The sequence below is a fragment of the Colossoma macropomum genome, unplaced genomic scaffold, assembly GCF_904425465.1.
Source record: "Colossoma macropomum unplaced genomic scaffold, Colossoma_macropomum, whole genome shotgun sequence".
NCBI lineage: Eukaryota > Metazoa > Chordata > Actinopteri > Characiformes > Serrasalmidae > Colossoma > Colossoma macropomum.
In genome coordinates, this window is record NW_023494786.1 from 7,312,883 (window position 1) to 7,327,823 (window position 14,941).

The 14,941-nt window shown below is 37.9% G+C and overlaps 1 protein-coding gene across 1 annotated transcript; it reads left to right on the plus strand.

Moving 5' to 3' along the window:
• The first annotated feature begins 6,950 nt into the window (after positions 1 to 6,950).
• si:ch211-105f12.2 (RIMS-binding protein 2-like) lies at positions 6,951 to 9,319 on the plus strand. Its single transcript, XM_036598467.1, has 5 exons — positions 6,951 to 7,157; positions 7,536 to 7,704; positions 7,857 to 7,960; positions 8,120 to 8,191; positions 8,281 to 9,319. The coding sequence occupies exons 1-5, from the start codon at positions 6,951 to 6,953 to the stop codon at positions 8,344 to 8,346; spliced, it is 618 nt and encodes a 205-aa protein (XP_036454360.1). The 3' UTR covers positions 8,347 to 9,319.
• Positions 9,320 to 14,941: the final 5,622 nt, after the last annotated feature.

Below are 14,941 nucleotides of genomic sequence, written 5' to 3' on the forward strand. Positions count from 1 at the left end.
ATGGTAGGCCAACTGTAGCTTACATAGCTTGCATTCGTAACTTTATCTTGAGGTTTCACAGTTTTGCCGTCTATTTAAGTTCTGCTCCAGTATTTCCAAATGGGTGCTTTTTTTTTCAGTTTTATGACTCAGTCTGATTTGGTCAGACTCTGAAAATGAGACTACACATTTGGCGAATGGTATTCAGTTCATTTATGGCTGATTTCAGGTTGTTTAGCTGTTCTTCTGTCACAGCTGCCGACTGAAAAGCTGCTCAGTGGTGATGACAGTTTGGGAATTTAGTGTAGTCTCATCTTCAGAGTCTGACCAAATCGGCCGTCGGTCAAATGTGATCTTAAAAGTGTCCATTTTCTGTTTGTGCGCAAAGTAAGAAGTAAAAACGTTCAAATGGCTTGAGCGTCTCCTACAGCTGTCAAAGTCGTTGCTTAGCAACGGTGTCTCAACGGAGTGATACAGTGTTTGTGAAAACAGTTAGAACACCTCTCAACCAATCAGCTTACGTGGCCAGAACTAACTGTTGTGTAATATGTAAAATATCAGATAGAACCATATTATGCAGCCCATTATGCATATGGCACTCATAAGGAGGGCCAATGGACCAGCAATTGTATTAGGCTCCCCTTGACCCCCCCCCACACCCCCGCCACCCCCACACCCCCGACAGTGCCATTGCAAATGCATAATATGAGGTTAAATGTCAAAGAACTATCTAATACTAAAGCAGAATATTTGTATGTAGATGCATTTTTGCCCACATTTTCCTTTAACGTGGTGACAGGCGAAAGGTCCGACAGCTTTTTTCTTGAAATAGCAAACTTTGTTTTAGTTTTGTCAACATGTAAAACATGTTTAAGATGATCAAGTCTGTGTTGTATAATATTAAAAGCATTTTGTTACACAAAGCTTGGTTTTGATCAAGTGCTGAACAGCAGATGGCAGCTTTGCATTTGGCACATTGTGACAAGGACTATTAACATACACAGTAAAAAGCAGAAGCCCCAAAATTGATCCCTGAGGTACACCCTTACGCAAATGGGGAAACCTACAACCTTCAGCCTGTACACACTGTGTTCTACCAGATAAGTAATTTTCGAACTACAGAATCGTATCTTCAAATAATCTAATGTTTATAAGTCTAGATTTCATTACTGTAAGATTGATCATGTCAAAAGCCTTCGATAAATCAGTGAAAAGAGCTGCACAATGGGACCCTTCATCTATCAAAACAGTTGTGATTTATTACTTTCAACATCACTGTGATTGTACTATTTTTTTCTGAAACCAAATTGACTATCAGTTAAAATATTATTCACTGTTAAGAACTCCTTTAGCTGCTCACTCACAAAAGATTCAAAATCTTTGCTAAAACTGGAAGTTTAGAAATGGACCTATATATAGATCAATGGAATTTCATGTGTAGCTATTGAAATATTAAAAATACAAGCTAAAGGTGCGGGAATAACCTCAGCTGCTAGCTTTAAAAACAAAATACATCTAGATTATCAGGTGCTGCTGATTTATTTGTGTCTAAAAGCTTAAGAGCTTTATATAATTCAGAACTAGAAATCTGTTTAAAACTAAATGACAAACTTGCTTTATGGTCACTATAAGTGTTAACATTGTTAAATTTCAGTGTTTCAAGATCTAATGAATCAAATAAAGATCCGGCCACAATGAAGTGCTCATTGAAGCAATTCAGCATTTGAACTTTGTCTAAAATTTTATTGCCATTTTTTATAATGCAGGGTGGAAATTCTGTAGCATCTTTATTACCAAATAAAGATTTGATGCTTTTCCAGTATTGCCCAGAATAGTTAAAATAAACTGTAATTTCAGAAAGATAAAAATTAACTTTAGATTTTCTGATTGCAATGGTGCACTTATTTCACAATGGCCTAAAAATCAACCAGTCTGCTCTATGACCAGTATATCTTGCCTTCACCCAAGCTACATCATGCTCATGTAAAAAAACTAGCTAGATCTGAGTTAAACCATGGATTTTCACAACCTTTATGTTTTTAAAATTACTCTGATTTTTTTAAATTACTCTGATTATTTTTTAATCTCTGCATATTTTAGTCATTGTGATATAAACAAAATCATTCAGAGTGGTTTGATGTGAAATAGTTAATTGTTGAGAAACTTACAGACTTCTTACAGATTTTCTTTACAGTGGTGGTGATAAGAACCAGGAGTCAACAGAATTAGACATTATTCTTTATAATACAAAACAACCTGTGAACCTACACAAGTCTTCTGAAATAGTGGTAAATCTGAAAATATAAGAATTCTTTGGGAACTGTTTTGACTTAAAAAGATCTGCATGTAGATCTGGGTTTTAGACCAAAATCTTATCTCATTACTAACATAAACGTACTTCATGTTTTCCTGAAGAATTTAGCTCTACCTTTTTGCATTGTTCCTTTGTTTGTAAGCACTTGAAGTCAACCAGCAATGAAAGTTTACATTTTTACGTTGTTAATTCATGTTGTTGTCATATTAAAGCTGCAATATATACGATTTTTTGTTGAAATTGAAAGAAGTAGCATTGCTGAGTAAGAAAAAAAAACATGCTAGTGTAGTGTTTGTGCACTGCTGTGAGTCACCCTGCAAAGCTTAAAATAATTATTTAAAAGTCAGAGGTGTCGGGTTGGATTTTGCGGTAGTTTTTTGGACCACGTCATACGTCTTTACGTATTAATGTCACACACATAGAGTAAAAAGAAGATCCGACTTGATGTTTAGGTCTCAAATGCAAAATCAACATTATACTGATAAGAATAGTAGATAATTCACTTAAATTCTCAGAAGACACATCCTTTAACAAGTTTTGGCTGAGTTTACATTGAAAGCTCTTTGAACATGCTCACAATTATCTTATTCATTTGCTTGGGGAAGCCAACTGATGTTGCAATGACACATTTCCACCAGAGAGGGATCCAGCAGAGAGGGATCCACCAGAGAGGGATCCTTAGCTACACAATGCAGCTTTAAGCATCATGGCCCTTCAGATGCTCCACATTTTTACTCTATCCCTATGCATTGTGAGTTAGATTGGGAAACAAAAGGTGAACCGTCTGTGGGGGGCTTCAAGGACCGGTTTGAGAACCACTGTTTTAAAAAACAGAAATCTTGCTTTCTTGTAATCTTCTGTGAAAATGTAACAATTTTGCCTACGTCTTCTGATTTTTCTAATAAATAATATTAACCAATAATATCCTGTGTAACCAATAACATCATGTATGATAATATTAATAATATCAAAATCAGTAATATAATGTTAAAATCCCACCCTGAAAACACTCAGCTAGCTCAGGAACCCTATTAAAGCTACAGTAACAAGGATAACAGAGCTGGATATCATATTATAACTGATATCATAACTCCTATGGTTAGTTTTATTGCTTTGGTAGCCAGTGGATTAGCTAGGGATTTGATTACTGGTGTCAGGCTACCATTACACTGACACTTGTGTGATATGAAGGCTTCTCTAAATAGCATTATCATTTCTTGGTTGGCCTACTGATAGGGTCACACTTAATTGCACCATCCTTTGCCCTGATGTCCGAGATTAGATGTTAAGGTGTTATCTGTTGAAGCGTTTTAAAAATAAACATCATATCATGACTTGGACTTAGGTACAATTTTACAGCCACCAGAGAGGATTTTTTTTTCCGACTGGGTCGGATCTTCTTGTTAAGGTAATGGTAAGGCTTGTGGGGTGCTCCATTTAGGTGTGATGATTACCTACCTACAACGGTGGAATGAAGAAGGACAAACCATGAACTGATGGTAAGGTACTGGGTGCCCAAGACTCACTGATATGCAAGGACAATGAAGGCTGTCCTCTCTGGTCTGAACTGACAGAAGGGCTACTGTGCCCCAAGTCAAGAAATTCTTAATGATGGTAGCGGGAGGAATTTGTCACAAAACTCAGTGCATTGTGCCCTGTTGTGTATGGGGCTGCATAGCTGTGGACCGGTCAAATTGCCCATGCTAACCCCTGTCTACCCTGCCGGTGGAGGGAGTGTGATGCACTGGGCAATGTTCTGCTGGGAAACCGTGGGTTCAGGCATACATGTGGACGTCAGTTTGACGCTTGCCACCTACCTAAACATTGTTGCAGACCAGGTACACATCTTCATGGCAGTGGTGTTCCTAGATGGCAGTAGCCTCTTTTAGCAGGATAATGTGCCCTGCCACACTGCAAACATTGTTCAGAAATGGTTGAGGAACATGGTGAAGAGTTCAAGGTGTTGCGCCAGCCTCCAAATTCCCCAGATCTTAATCCAACTGAGCATCTATGGGATGTGCTGGAGCAAGAAGTCAGGTCTGCAGTGGCTCCACCTCACAACTTACAGGCCATAAAGGATTTGCTGCTAACATCTTGGTGCCAGATACCACCGGACAACGTCCGAGGTCTTGTAGAGTCCTCAGGAGGTCGGAGCTGTTTTGGCAGCACACGAAGGACCAACAGCATATCAAGCATATATGTCATAATGGCATATAGGTCATAATGTTTTGGCTCAAGGGTGTGTGAGTGTCTACATATACACCCAAAAAGTGGATATTTTAATTATAAGCACAGGGTACCTTACATAGGTGAGCCTTTGACCTGATGCTACTTTTACAGTGTTAACTACAACATCGAGATATGCCAGCTTTTTCCCCTACCTGCATCCAGCACTTCTGCAATCCGCTACATAATTTACAACCCTGTTTCCAAAAAAGTTGGGACGCTGTGCAAAATGTAAATAAAAATAGAATGCAATGATGTGCAAATCGTTTAACCCCTATATTTAAGTGAAAGTAGTACAAAGGCAACATATCAAATGTTGAAACTGAGAAATTTTATTGTTCTTGAAAAATGTTTGCCCATTTTGAATTTGCTAGCAACACGTTTTACCACTGTGTTGCATCACCTCTTTATTTAACAACACTTTTTAAGCATTTGGGAACTGAGGGAACCAGCTGCTGTCGTTCTAAAAGTGAAAAGTTGTGTAATTTTTGCTTGATATAGAATTTCAGCTGCTCAACCATTCAGGGTCTCGTTTGCCGTGGTTTTCTCTTCATAATGCACCAGATGTTCTCAGTGGGTTACAGGTCTGGACGTGCAGAATGTGGTTTGGCGTTGTCTTGCTAAAATAAGCAAGGCCTTCCCTAAAAAGACATCATCTGGATGTCAGCATATGTTGCTCCTAAACCTGAATATATTGTTCAGCATTCAGTGAAACATAATGAGCAGAGTAGAAGTAAAAATAGCTTCCATAAAACAACTCGAGTAAGAGTAAAAACTTTCAGGTCAAAAACTCCTCACGTATCGAGTGGAATGTCTTAGTCCATACAGCATCTATCAGCATAAGAACTTAAGTTTTCTAGGCACTGTTCTTTTCTTTTTATGCCACTTTTTGTTTGAAATAAAATGCTGAAACTCAGGTGAAACAGCAAAGCAGAAAAGGCCCTGAATCAAAAGAACTCAATTATATTTAACACAAAAAGGAAATGAGAATTAATGGTAAATTACACAGATATACTTTGATTATATAATTTGATAATTCTCAGTAAAGTACAAATCCATGAGAATTGACCTGAAATAAATGTAAGTTCACACTACCCGCGTCCACCTAGCGATCTTCCTAAGACAACTGATACAGGTGAAAACTAATTTATGAAAAAGCTGTTGTCTATTGGATTAGTTGCAAGTGTTGGACTCTGCATGGTGATGACTACTTCAGTCGGGATCAGGACTTAAGAATGAGCAAATGTGCTTCCAACCACACCCTGCAATACAAAGTCTGTAGCCTGTCCAAACACATGATGTTTGGCGTAGGTCAATAATCTTGACCCTGTTTTTCATCATCAATTATTGACATGTAATAGCAATAATGCAGAGACTTTTACTCTGTGATTAGTCTTATGTAATCTGGTGAGACTGCACAATATACATAAACTATTTCAATGAATTCCTTTATGAATCACCTTGTATGTATTGGAGTAAATAATGAAGTGTTGGCTGTACTTTCACCCTGATATCAGAAGTCATGCCCCAGACATTATGCATCAGATCTAAAATATTCATTAAGAACTGATAATGGGCCACTCCCACAGCTGGAGCAGGTTTATAGGTTTGAATAAAACTGTTACAAAGATCAAATGCTAAAATTCTTTATACTGGCCATGAGTGCCTCTGTATACAGTACTGTGCAAAAGTCAGAGGTCAACCTTCATCCATTTAATCAGGCATTAACATCAGTCTCTTGCGTTCATTAGAACCCTTGGTCAGCCTGATGAATTCTTGCTGCTTGGGAAATACTAGTCATTTGCTGCAGGTTAGTTAAGTTGTCTGTTTGTCCAGTTTATCCCGCCTGCCACTAACACATGGACGAACTCTTACTTCCACACTTATAATTTATTGATTTTTTTTTTTCAGTGGCTTTCAGCTGCTGAATGAATCAGTTCACATGGTCTGGGCAACATGAGGATTGTGTAGACGCTCCATTCTTAGCGTTAGCAGGTTAATAACTAGCCCTACTTGGCTCAGGTCAGAGTGGACAGCTCAGCTAATCAGAAGGGATGCAGGATTAGTGAAGTCCAACGTCAGATTATTATTTCTGTCTCCTAAAGCTTGTACTAGGTCTTTCCTTCCTGTGCGCCCTGTGTCATTCTCTCGTGCTGTCCAGGTTGTTGTAGAATCCTGACCGTTCATAGGACAAAATCATTTTTACTTGCTTAGTTGTTTGTTTTCTTGACCAGTCTGCATCTTGTCGGCAGTGAGATTGATCCTTTTCATTCAAGAGGATTAGTCCCGGACAGATTAGCTTGGTAACCTCTCTTGAGGCCGAAAAGAAAACTCTAAAGGAGCAGACTTCATCTCCTAGCCACCTGTCTGTGGACTCAACGTCTGCCAGAAGGGACTTGGACAGTCACAGTCAGGGAGGTAGTGGACTGAAATGATCGGAGTGGATGTTTATCTGTATCCAGATGGTTTGAGGGTGGCTACGCCAGAGGATGTGGAAAGGTGGGAGCAAGAAAGGGAGATGTATGACCCAAATGTGCGTCTCTTTGTAGCACTTTTCTCGTACAACCCTGCAGTGATGTCTCCAAACCCTGAGACAATGGAGGAGGAGCTGTCTTTTGAACAAGGACAGATTATTAAGGTAAACGTAAAGACTTCAACTCTATTCAAAAAGAACCTTGGCATTGTATTGCAATGTCAGTCAGTGGTCTTATTGGCGTTATTAACATAGTCTGGCGAATGATAAGATAAGTGAGTTCACAGTTCACTCCTGTGGTGTCGTCAGTCTTATTTCAAATATTAGCTTGATATTTAGCATATCTGTAGACTACTGAATATTAGTGTCATGGTACGTTTTCATCTAATTATCAACAAGTTTACCATTTGAAATCATGTGTGAGATCTGAAGTAAACAGTTGTTTCCACTTTTGCAACTTATCTCTGATTGCTTTTATCATACGTCCCTCTTATCTGGTACTGTGATGGAAATTAATGACTGATATGCAGCCTTTTTTATTAGGTTTACGGTGATAAAGATGCTGATGGCTTCTACCAAGGGGAATTGGCTGGTCGCTTTGGTTTTGTACCAAGTAACATGGTGTCTGAGATTCCAATAGAAGACGAAGAGCTCAAACTTCGCCTGTTTGAACAGGGCTTTCTGCCAGAGGAGTCCTCAGGAAACTCTATAGGTATCCATCTTTTATCCATTTATCCATTTTTCTTTCTCTTACCTTTGCTTTGGAGGTTTCACATATTCTGCATGCAAGTAACCAAGCATAGGTTTGCCAGAAGCTTCACATGATGCCCATTTTCTGCTAAATTGTGTTGTGTGTATTAACAGCACCTAGCGAGTCATCCAGTTTGCCTGATGATGTGGCAGTCCACAGGATGGTAGCCATTTTTGATTATGACCCCTGGGAGAGTTCCCCCAATATGGATATTGAGGTGACTACGCACACATATTGTTTTATTTTCCACATGAAATTGCAAGAATATTGTGTCTATATGTTAAAAAAAAGTCAGTTGTTTGGTTTTGAGCAAACTTTTTAAAACCAGTTCCATAAAATACAGTCATTTTGAGGATGTTCTGATGTTGTTTTGCAGGATGAGCTTCCTTTCCGAGCAGGAGATATAATCTATGTTTTTGGAGATGTGGACAGTGATGGGTTTTATTATGTGAGTATTTTGGCCTTTCTTTCTATCTTTTGCCCTTATTGTAAAATCAACTCCTTAACAAGATATTAAAATTTCTTGCATTGGTCCAGGGAGATCTACATGGCTATCGTGGTCTTGTGCCATCAAATTTTCTTCAACCGCTGCCTTGGGACTAGGGAAAACGAGTCATCATATAGTGGTATGAAAGATGTGACCTGGCATCAAGGAAGAAGGTGTAACCTGTTTCATCACACCTCAGAGAACATGTTTCTACTGCTCCAGAGTCCAGCGGCAGTGTGCTTTACACCACTTGAGTCGATGATTGGCATTGCCTAAAGCGATGTTACGCTTGTGTACAGCTTCTCGGCAAATGGAAACCCATTTCATGAAGGTCCCGATGCACAGTATGTGTGCTGATGTTGCTTCCCGAGGCAGTTTGTGACTCTGTAGCGAGTGATGAAACAGAGGATAGGTGATGTTTGCACTAAGAGCTTCAGCACTTTGTGACCTTCCTCTGTAAGTTTGCGTGGTCTACCGCTTTGTGGCTGAGCTGTTGTTGCTGCTAAACGACCGGGGCAGATCTAGCAGAGCAGATCTGCAGAGCAGTTTCACAAATTGACTTAGGGCCAAGGTGGCTTCCTATGACGTTGCCACGTTTCAAGTCTCTGAGCTCTTCAGTATAACCCGTTCTACTGCCAGTGTTTGTCTATGAAGACTGGATGGCTATTTGCTTGATTTCATACATCTGTCAGCAATGAGTGTTGCTGAAACACCTAAACTCAATAATTAAGAGGGGTGTCCTCATACTTTTGTATATGTCTTCAGTAAAAAAAAACACTGTAGGCCCTGGCAGTGTTCATATTTAAACAGTCAGGTCACAATTAGTTTTTTAATCAAGTTGTTTGTGCTATCTGGTCGAAAATTGAAGTGTTCTTACTTTTGCAAGGTGATGAGACCCAACAAGACAGTTGGAAGACAGTATGTGGTAGGTTATCCCAGAGTTCTTAGCTGTTTTGTTGATTTTTTTTTATTAGCCCTTCTTTTTCTTCAGATATTGCTTCCACATAAACATATTCACTTATAATATTCACCTTGTAGGCTAAGTTTGGATGCATTTGACATGCTTTCTTATTCCATTATAGTCTTGTCTCTGTTTATGTCACTTCATATGCTTCATTCGTGGGTTATTGTACCATTGTGGTTGCAAATGGTGTCCCATAACTTTGAAGCCAAGAAATTGAGCTCAAAATAAGAATAAACCACAGAAATCCAATGAAAAGCGATGATGTTCTTCTATCTGACTGCTTATTTTATTGATTTTAAGTCATGTTGTACAAGACATTGGGTATGTCAGAGCAGTAACCTTACATATGCTGAAGTAGTAATGTTACTGCTTATTTTTAAGCTTAAATTAAAAAATGCATTCAAATTATTTTCTGTCATATGTTAGAAACATAAAATGTCATAAAAATGGAAGGTCTCTGTAAACTTCTTCTTGTATGAATATCTCAAACTAAGAAAGAATAACTCTAAGAAGTCCATAGTTAGTGGCGTCAGGTGTTTCAAAAAAAATATGTCCATGGTGTTACTCACCAAACATTAAGTGAGTTTAAAACTGAAAGAAGATCCACATTAATGAAATATGTATAATTGTCTACATACAATATGACTTTGAAACTAAAGTAGCAGTGTCTGTATTTTAGAAAAGCTCAGATTTTAGTCATTTTGTCAGTGGTGCTACTGTCAGTGGTGTCGTTCAATGCTGTTCAATTTAACAGACTGCATTTGACACTTAAATTACATGTCAACATTCATACCTAATGTACCTAAACTATGCAATGGCAGAATAATCGAGGTTACTGCCAATTAGCAACTCAGCAGTCAATTTAAAGACTGATGTAGGAGAATGTAACTCTCAAAACTCTTACTGAAAGAAGTGTTACTCCTCATGTCTGAACTTGTGGTCATTATAACTGTGTTTACAATTGTAACACAATGAGAAGTGTATTGGTATGAAAATCGATAAAACAAAAAACTTCATAAGTGAGACAAAGTTGAAAAAGTTAGTGCTATAAATGTAGACAATCAAGTTTCATCTCATAGGTAGTGGTTACTTTAACTTAAAATCGCAGGTGATCTCAGCACTATGGTTTCAGTGATAACTACTTAGGCATTGTCTGTTAAACTTGCAGGTTTTTAACATTTTTTTTAATGTTTAATTACAAACAACTAAAAAAAAATAATTTTCACCTATTTTGCTTTCCATTGTTTCTAGTGCTGGAATGCTAGGCTAACTATAGCTTATATGGCTTACATACAACTTTATCTTGAGAAATACTTTATCTTTATCTTCCACAGTTTTGCCGTCTATTTAAGTTCTGCACTAAAGTATTTCCAAATGGGGCTTTTTAGATTGCTCAGAGTGCAAATCACTCTCTTTGTGGCTGACTTGGGTTGTGAACTCTCTGCCATTGTTACTTCACAGTTATTGTTGAATTATTCGCTGTTTCAGCTGGACCTACGTTTTATTTTAAACCATGAAAGTGACGTTGTGTGACTCCTGTCCGTCATGCAGTGCATTCAGTGCAAAATTGAATACTACTTTTTAACAATCGAATGTCTGTTTTTTTTATTTATTATATAATGGAATTTGGAATATTAGTTGACAACCGTAGTACATTATGTAATACATCCGACAGAAGCGTATTATGCAGCATATTATGCATATGCATATCACCAGGGGGCGCCACTAGAGGGCCCAGTGATTGTATCAGGGTGGCCATGGCTCCCCTTGGCTCCCCTTGATGGCGCCATTAGTTGTACACACTTAAAATCATAGCATTTTTCATTAAAACACAAAAAAGTTTATTTAATTGCAGAAAATGTGTTTCAGTAGTGATAATTATTAATGCTACACACTGATTTTCAGACTTTGGGACACGTTTACTTAAAATCAAAGGCACCTAACCGCTCACCATGTAGATGCAGTCTCGCTTCATGCTTCAAAATGCCGGGGTGTGGCTAAAATAAGGCTTCGCCCATGAACTAAGACTCTTTAGTGACATTAAAATGTGGGACAGCATTTTTTTTTTTTAAATAAATTTTTTTATTTAAAAATTAAACATATGATGAATCCAAATACAATAACATCACAAATACCCTTTGAAAACATTGAAAAAAGTATTAAAGTATACATTTTAAGGGTTAGGGTTTGGGACAGACACCTTCCAATAGAAAGTACTCTATAAATGATGAATTTGTATACATTTAGTTCATTACTAGCTCAGTTAATGCCTTTTAAATTGGCATAACATAAACCTTAAAATCTAATATCATAGGTCTGAGTGCTTAATTGTTTTTTAAGCAGTCTTTTTCTAGTGTGGTACCGCAGTTTGTACTAATGCGGTAGAGTGCTCCATACCAGCTACCTAGTTCAAAAGCATTAAGTACATTTTTCTTGACAAACGCCACCACAGTGATCTTCAAGAGTTGATGCAGCTTCTTCGGGTTTTCCACTGCAGCCCACAGTCCACTCATCCATAAAGTAGGAAACACTACACTGTATAGAACATTTAGTAGTGCTTTTTACTTTATGGATGAAAGCACTGTATTCTTGATCTTCGCGTGTCTTCTGATAGCGGTCCAGTCACCACTCTGCACACTTCCTTGAATTAATATTCTCAAATAAAAAAACTTTTTTTTTTTTTATTTAGACTGCATTTCACTGTTTTACACATTTCAGACTGAATCACAGACGAGTTCAACATGATTTATTTTCTGCTTGTAGAATAAAATTGTGATAAAAAATTGCACATGTGAAAAAGTGCAGTGATGTCAAAAGTCAAACAAAATATTTTTATTTAAATTTCTATAATATCTTGAAATATTTCTCAATAAGTACATAAGTACACAAAGTTACTATGCGTCTGTGTATTGCCAGCGTACAACCAGTTCAAATAATGTATACACATACGGAAGTATCCAAAAGACTCTGAAAATCTGGATTTTTTTTTGTTAATTTAAACCTGAAAATAAATAAAACAAAGTTTTATAATTTAAAAAATGAAAACAAAGTTGTGTAAAATGTAAAATAGGTCAAATGAAGAAGAAATATTGAAGATACTGCACTGTTGTTGGATCAATATTTAGATTGAAGCAAATTTGTGTAATAAAGCTTGCTTTTTATTTTGTCTCATTTGTTCTATTGAGTCATGTGCTCAGATGTCTCTCCTGTGGATTTGAGCTACACTGTAAAATAAAAAAAAATGCTTTAACTTTTTTAACTTAACTTACATTTTTTTAACTTAAAAATGTTAGTTACCTGGCTGCTTTAAAATTCTTGTTAACTTGTTCAAGTGAGGCAAAATGTTCAGGCAGGCTGGTAACTGGTAACAGCGTTTTTGCCGCTTGAGAGGTTTTTACACATACGTGTGGTGTCCAGCTCAAGGGCACACAGTCATTAAAGCAAAAGATAAGACCAAATACTTAAAAATGCTAAAATTCATGTAAATATGTGAAAGATTCTAAATTTCACTCATAATATGCAACCTCTTAACAAAAAGTTAGTAACTTAGTTGCTTATATTAATAAAAATATTGTATTTAATGAGAAAAGAATGTAAAATAGAAGCTTTTTCAGTAATAATGTCAGACCTTTTGGTGTGTTGCATTGTACCGAGTAAGATTATAATCATTCATTTTTACCATGAACATTTTAACACAAAATAGTCCTGAACATCCGAGTGGAAAACTTTTTGCCAAGTGCTTGAGTCTTTCCTGTTCTTTGAACTTAAAAATTAGTTACTATCATAAAAAAAAGCTGTTATCAATCATTGTGGTACTCATAGTACAGTATCATGCTGTAAGATGCACTATCACATAGTGCAGCCAATATAATTCAAAAGAAACTTCACATCATCTTCATTTTTTAATTAAACGTAGAAAGATTTCTTACCACTACCTGCTGCTCTCTCATCTCGGAAACAACGGAAGACGAAGCGAACTGTTGCCTGCTTTTGACACCCTCTCAGCCACATGCTTCAAACCACAGGAAGAGGCCTAGCAGCCCTGGCCTTGACATAGCATAAATATACTTTCTCTTACACTGACAGACAGAAGCGACAGCTTTTTAGGCACATTACATGATTAAAAGTCTACGCAGGTTAAAGGTGACTGACAAAATGCACATAAACTTCCTAGTCTTAACCAAAAAACATAAAGGAAGACCCTCTACATGATGCTACACTGGACCACAATTTGTAGCCCATGATTTCAGTTTCATAAACGTGCCTGTAGATGACTGTGTCCGTTACATCTAGAAGCTGTGAAATGATGCATAGAACCATACCAAGTGTTTTTGCACACCGGATGTTTGTAAAGAGCGGGCTCACGCAGTGTTGCATTGTTTCATTGTTGTGTCTCAGATGGGTGCACTAGAATTTGCGTAAGGCGAAGAGAATACAAACTTATAACCCCTTAAACCTTGAGAGCCTGTATGGAGGCCCAAATTTCAGTTCCTAACGACAAAACTGTCCACGGCACAAAGTACCAGAACCTTTGGTACCAGAAAACCAGCACGGAAGATTCCAGTTTTATGGTTTTTAGTACCAAGGAGATCTAATGGTCTTCAAGGAAGCTCTTCCCTCTCTTTATATCTTGCCAAAAGACAACATAGCAAATTTCTTACTCTTCCAGATGAAGATAAAGTCACCAAGCAGTATTATATAACTCTAAAGTGCACCAAAAATGTAACAAAATACCCCCCAAAATATCCAGACATCCCCAATAATTAGTGAATTGGTGGCCAAAAATATGTGGACAACCCTCCTAATGACTGAGTTTGGTTGTTCCAGCCACAGCCGTTGCTAACAGGTGTAGAAAATCAAGCATATAGCCATGTGATCTCCATAGACAACCATTGTCAGTAGAATGGATCGTACTGAAGAGCTCTGAGGATTGGTTTTATATGAGGCACTGTTGAAAGGATGTTACCCTTGCCACAAGTCAGTTTGTGAAATTTCTGCCCTGTTAGGTCTGCCCTGGTCAACTGTAAATGCTATTATTGTGAAATGAAAGCGTCTAGAAGCAACAGCAGCTCAGCCACGAAGCGGTAGACCACGCAAACTCACAGGGTGAGGCTGCTAAGGGCTGAAGCGCATACAGTGTGCATAGAAATCTCTTATTCTCTGTTATATCACTCCCTACAGAGTTCCAAACTGTCTCTGGAAGCAACATCAGCACAACAACTGTGTGTTGGGAGCTTCATGAAATGGTTTTCAGTGGTTGAGCAGTTGTGCACAAGCCTAAGGTCGCTATGCGAACTGCCAAGAGTCAGCTGGAATGGTGTAAAGTACACCACCACTGGACTCTAGCAGTGAAAACGTGTTCTCATGCTTTCTTGCAGCCTAATTGAGAAATCTAGGCAGGAATGCTCCCTGTCCCTCCCTTAGTTCCAGTAAAGGGTAATGTTATTGCTACACATTAACACATACACATTTTAGACAATGATATACCTCCAACTTTGTGGCAGCAGTTTGGAGAAGGCCTTTTGCTCTTTCATTACAAAATGAAGTCCATAAACATGGACATGGTTTGACCTGAGTTTGTTAAAGATAAAAACATACTTTAATGAATTTGGTGTGGAGGAACTCCACTGGCCTGCACAGAGACCTAACCTCAACCTCATTGAACATATTTGGGATGAATTGGAACATCGATTGCGAGCCAGCCAGGAAAGCCTTTCCAGAAGAGTGGAGGCTATTATAGCTACAAA

Coding starts and splice junctions, on each gene's coding strand:
- si:ch211-105f12.2 (XM_036598467.1), top strand. CDS start 6,951: ATGATCGGAGTGGATGTTTATCTGTATCCAGATGGTTTGAGGGTGGCT. Junction 7,705..7,856: donor GTCCTCAGGAAACTCTATAG/GTATCCATCTTT, acceptor GTGTATTAACAG/CACCTAGCGAGTCATCCAGT. Junction 8,192..8,280: donor ACAGTGATGGGTTTTATTAT/GTGAGTATTTTG, acceptor GCATTGGTCCAG/GGAGATCTACATGGCTATCG.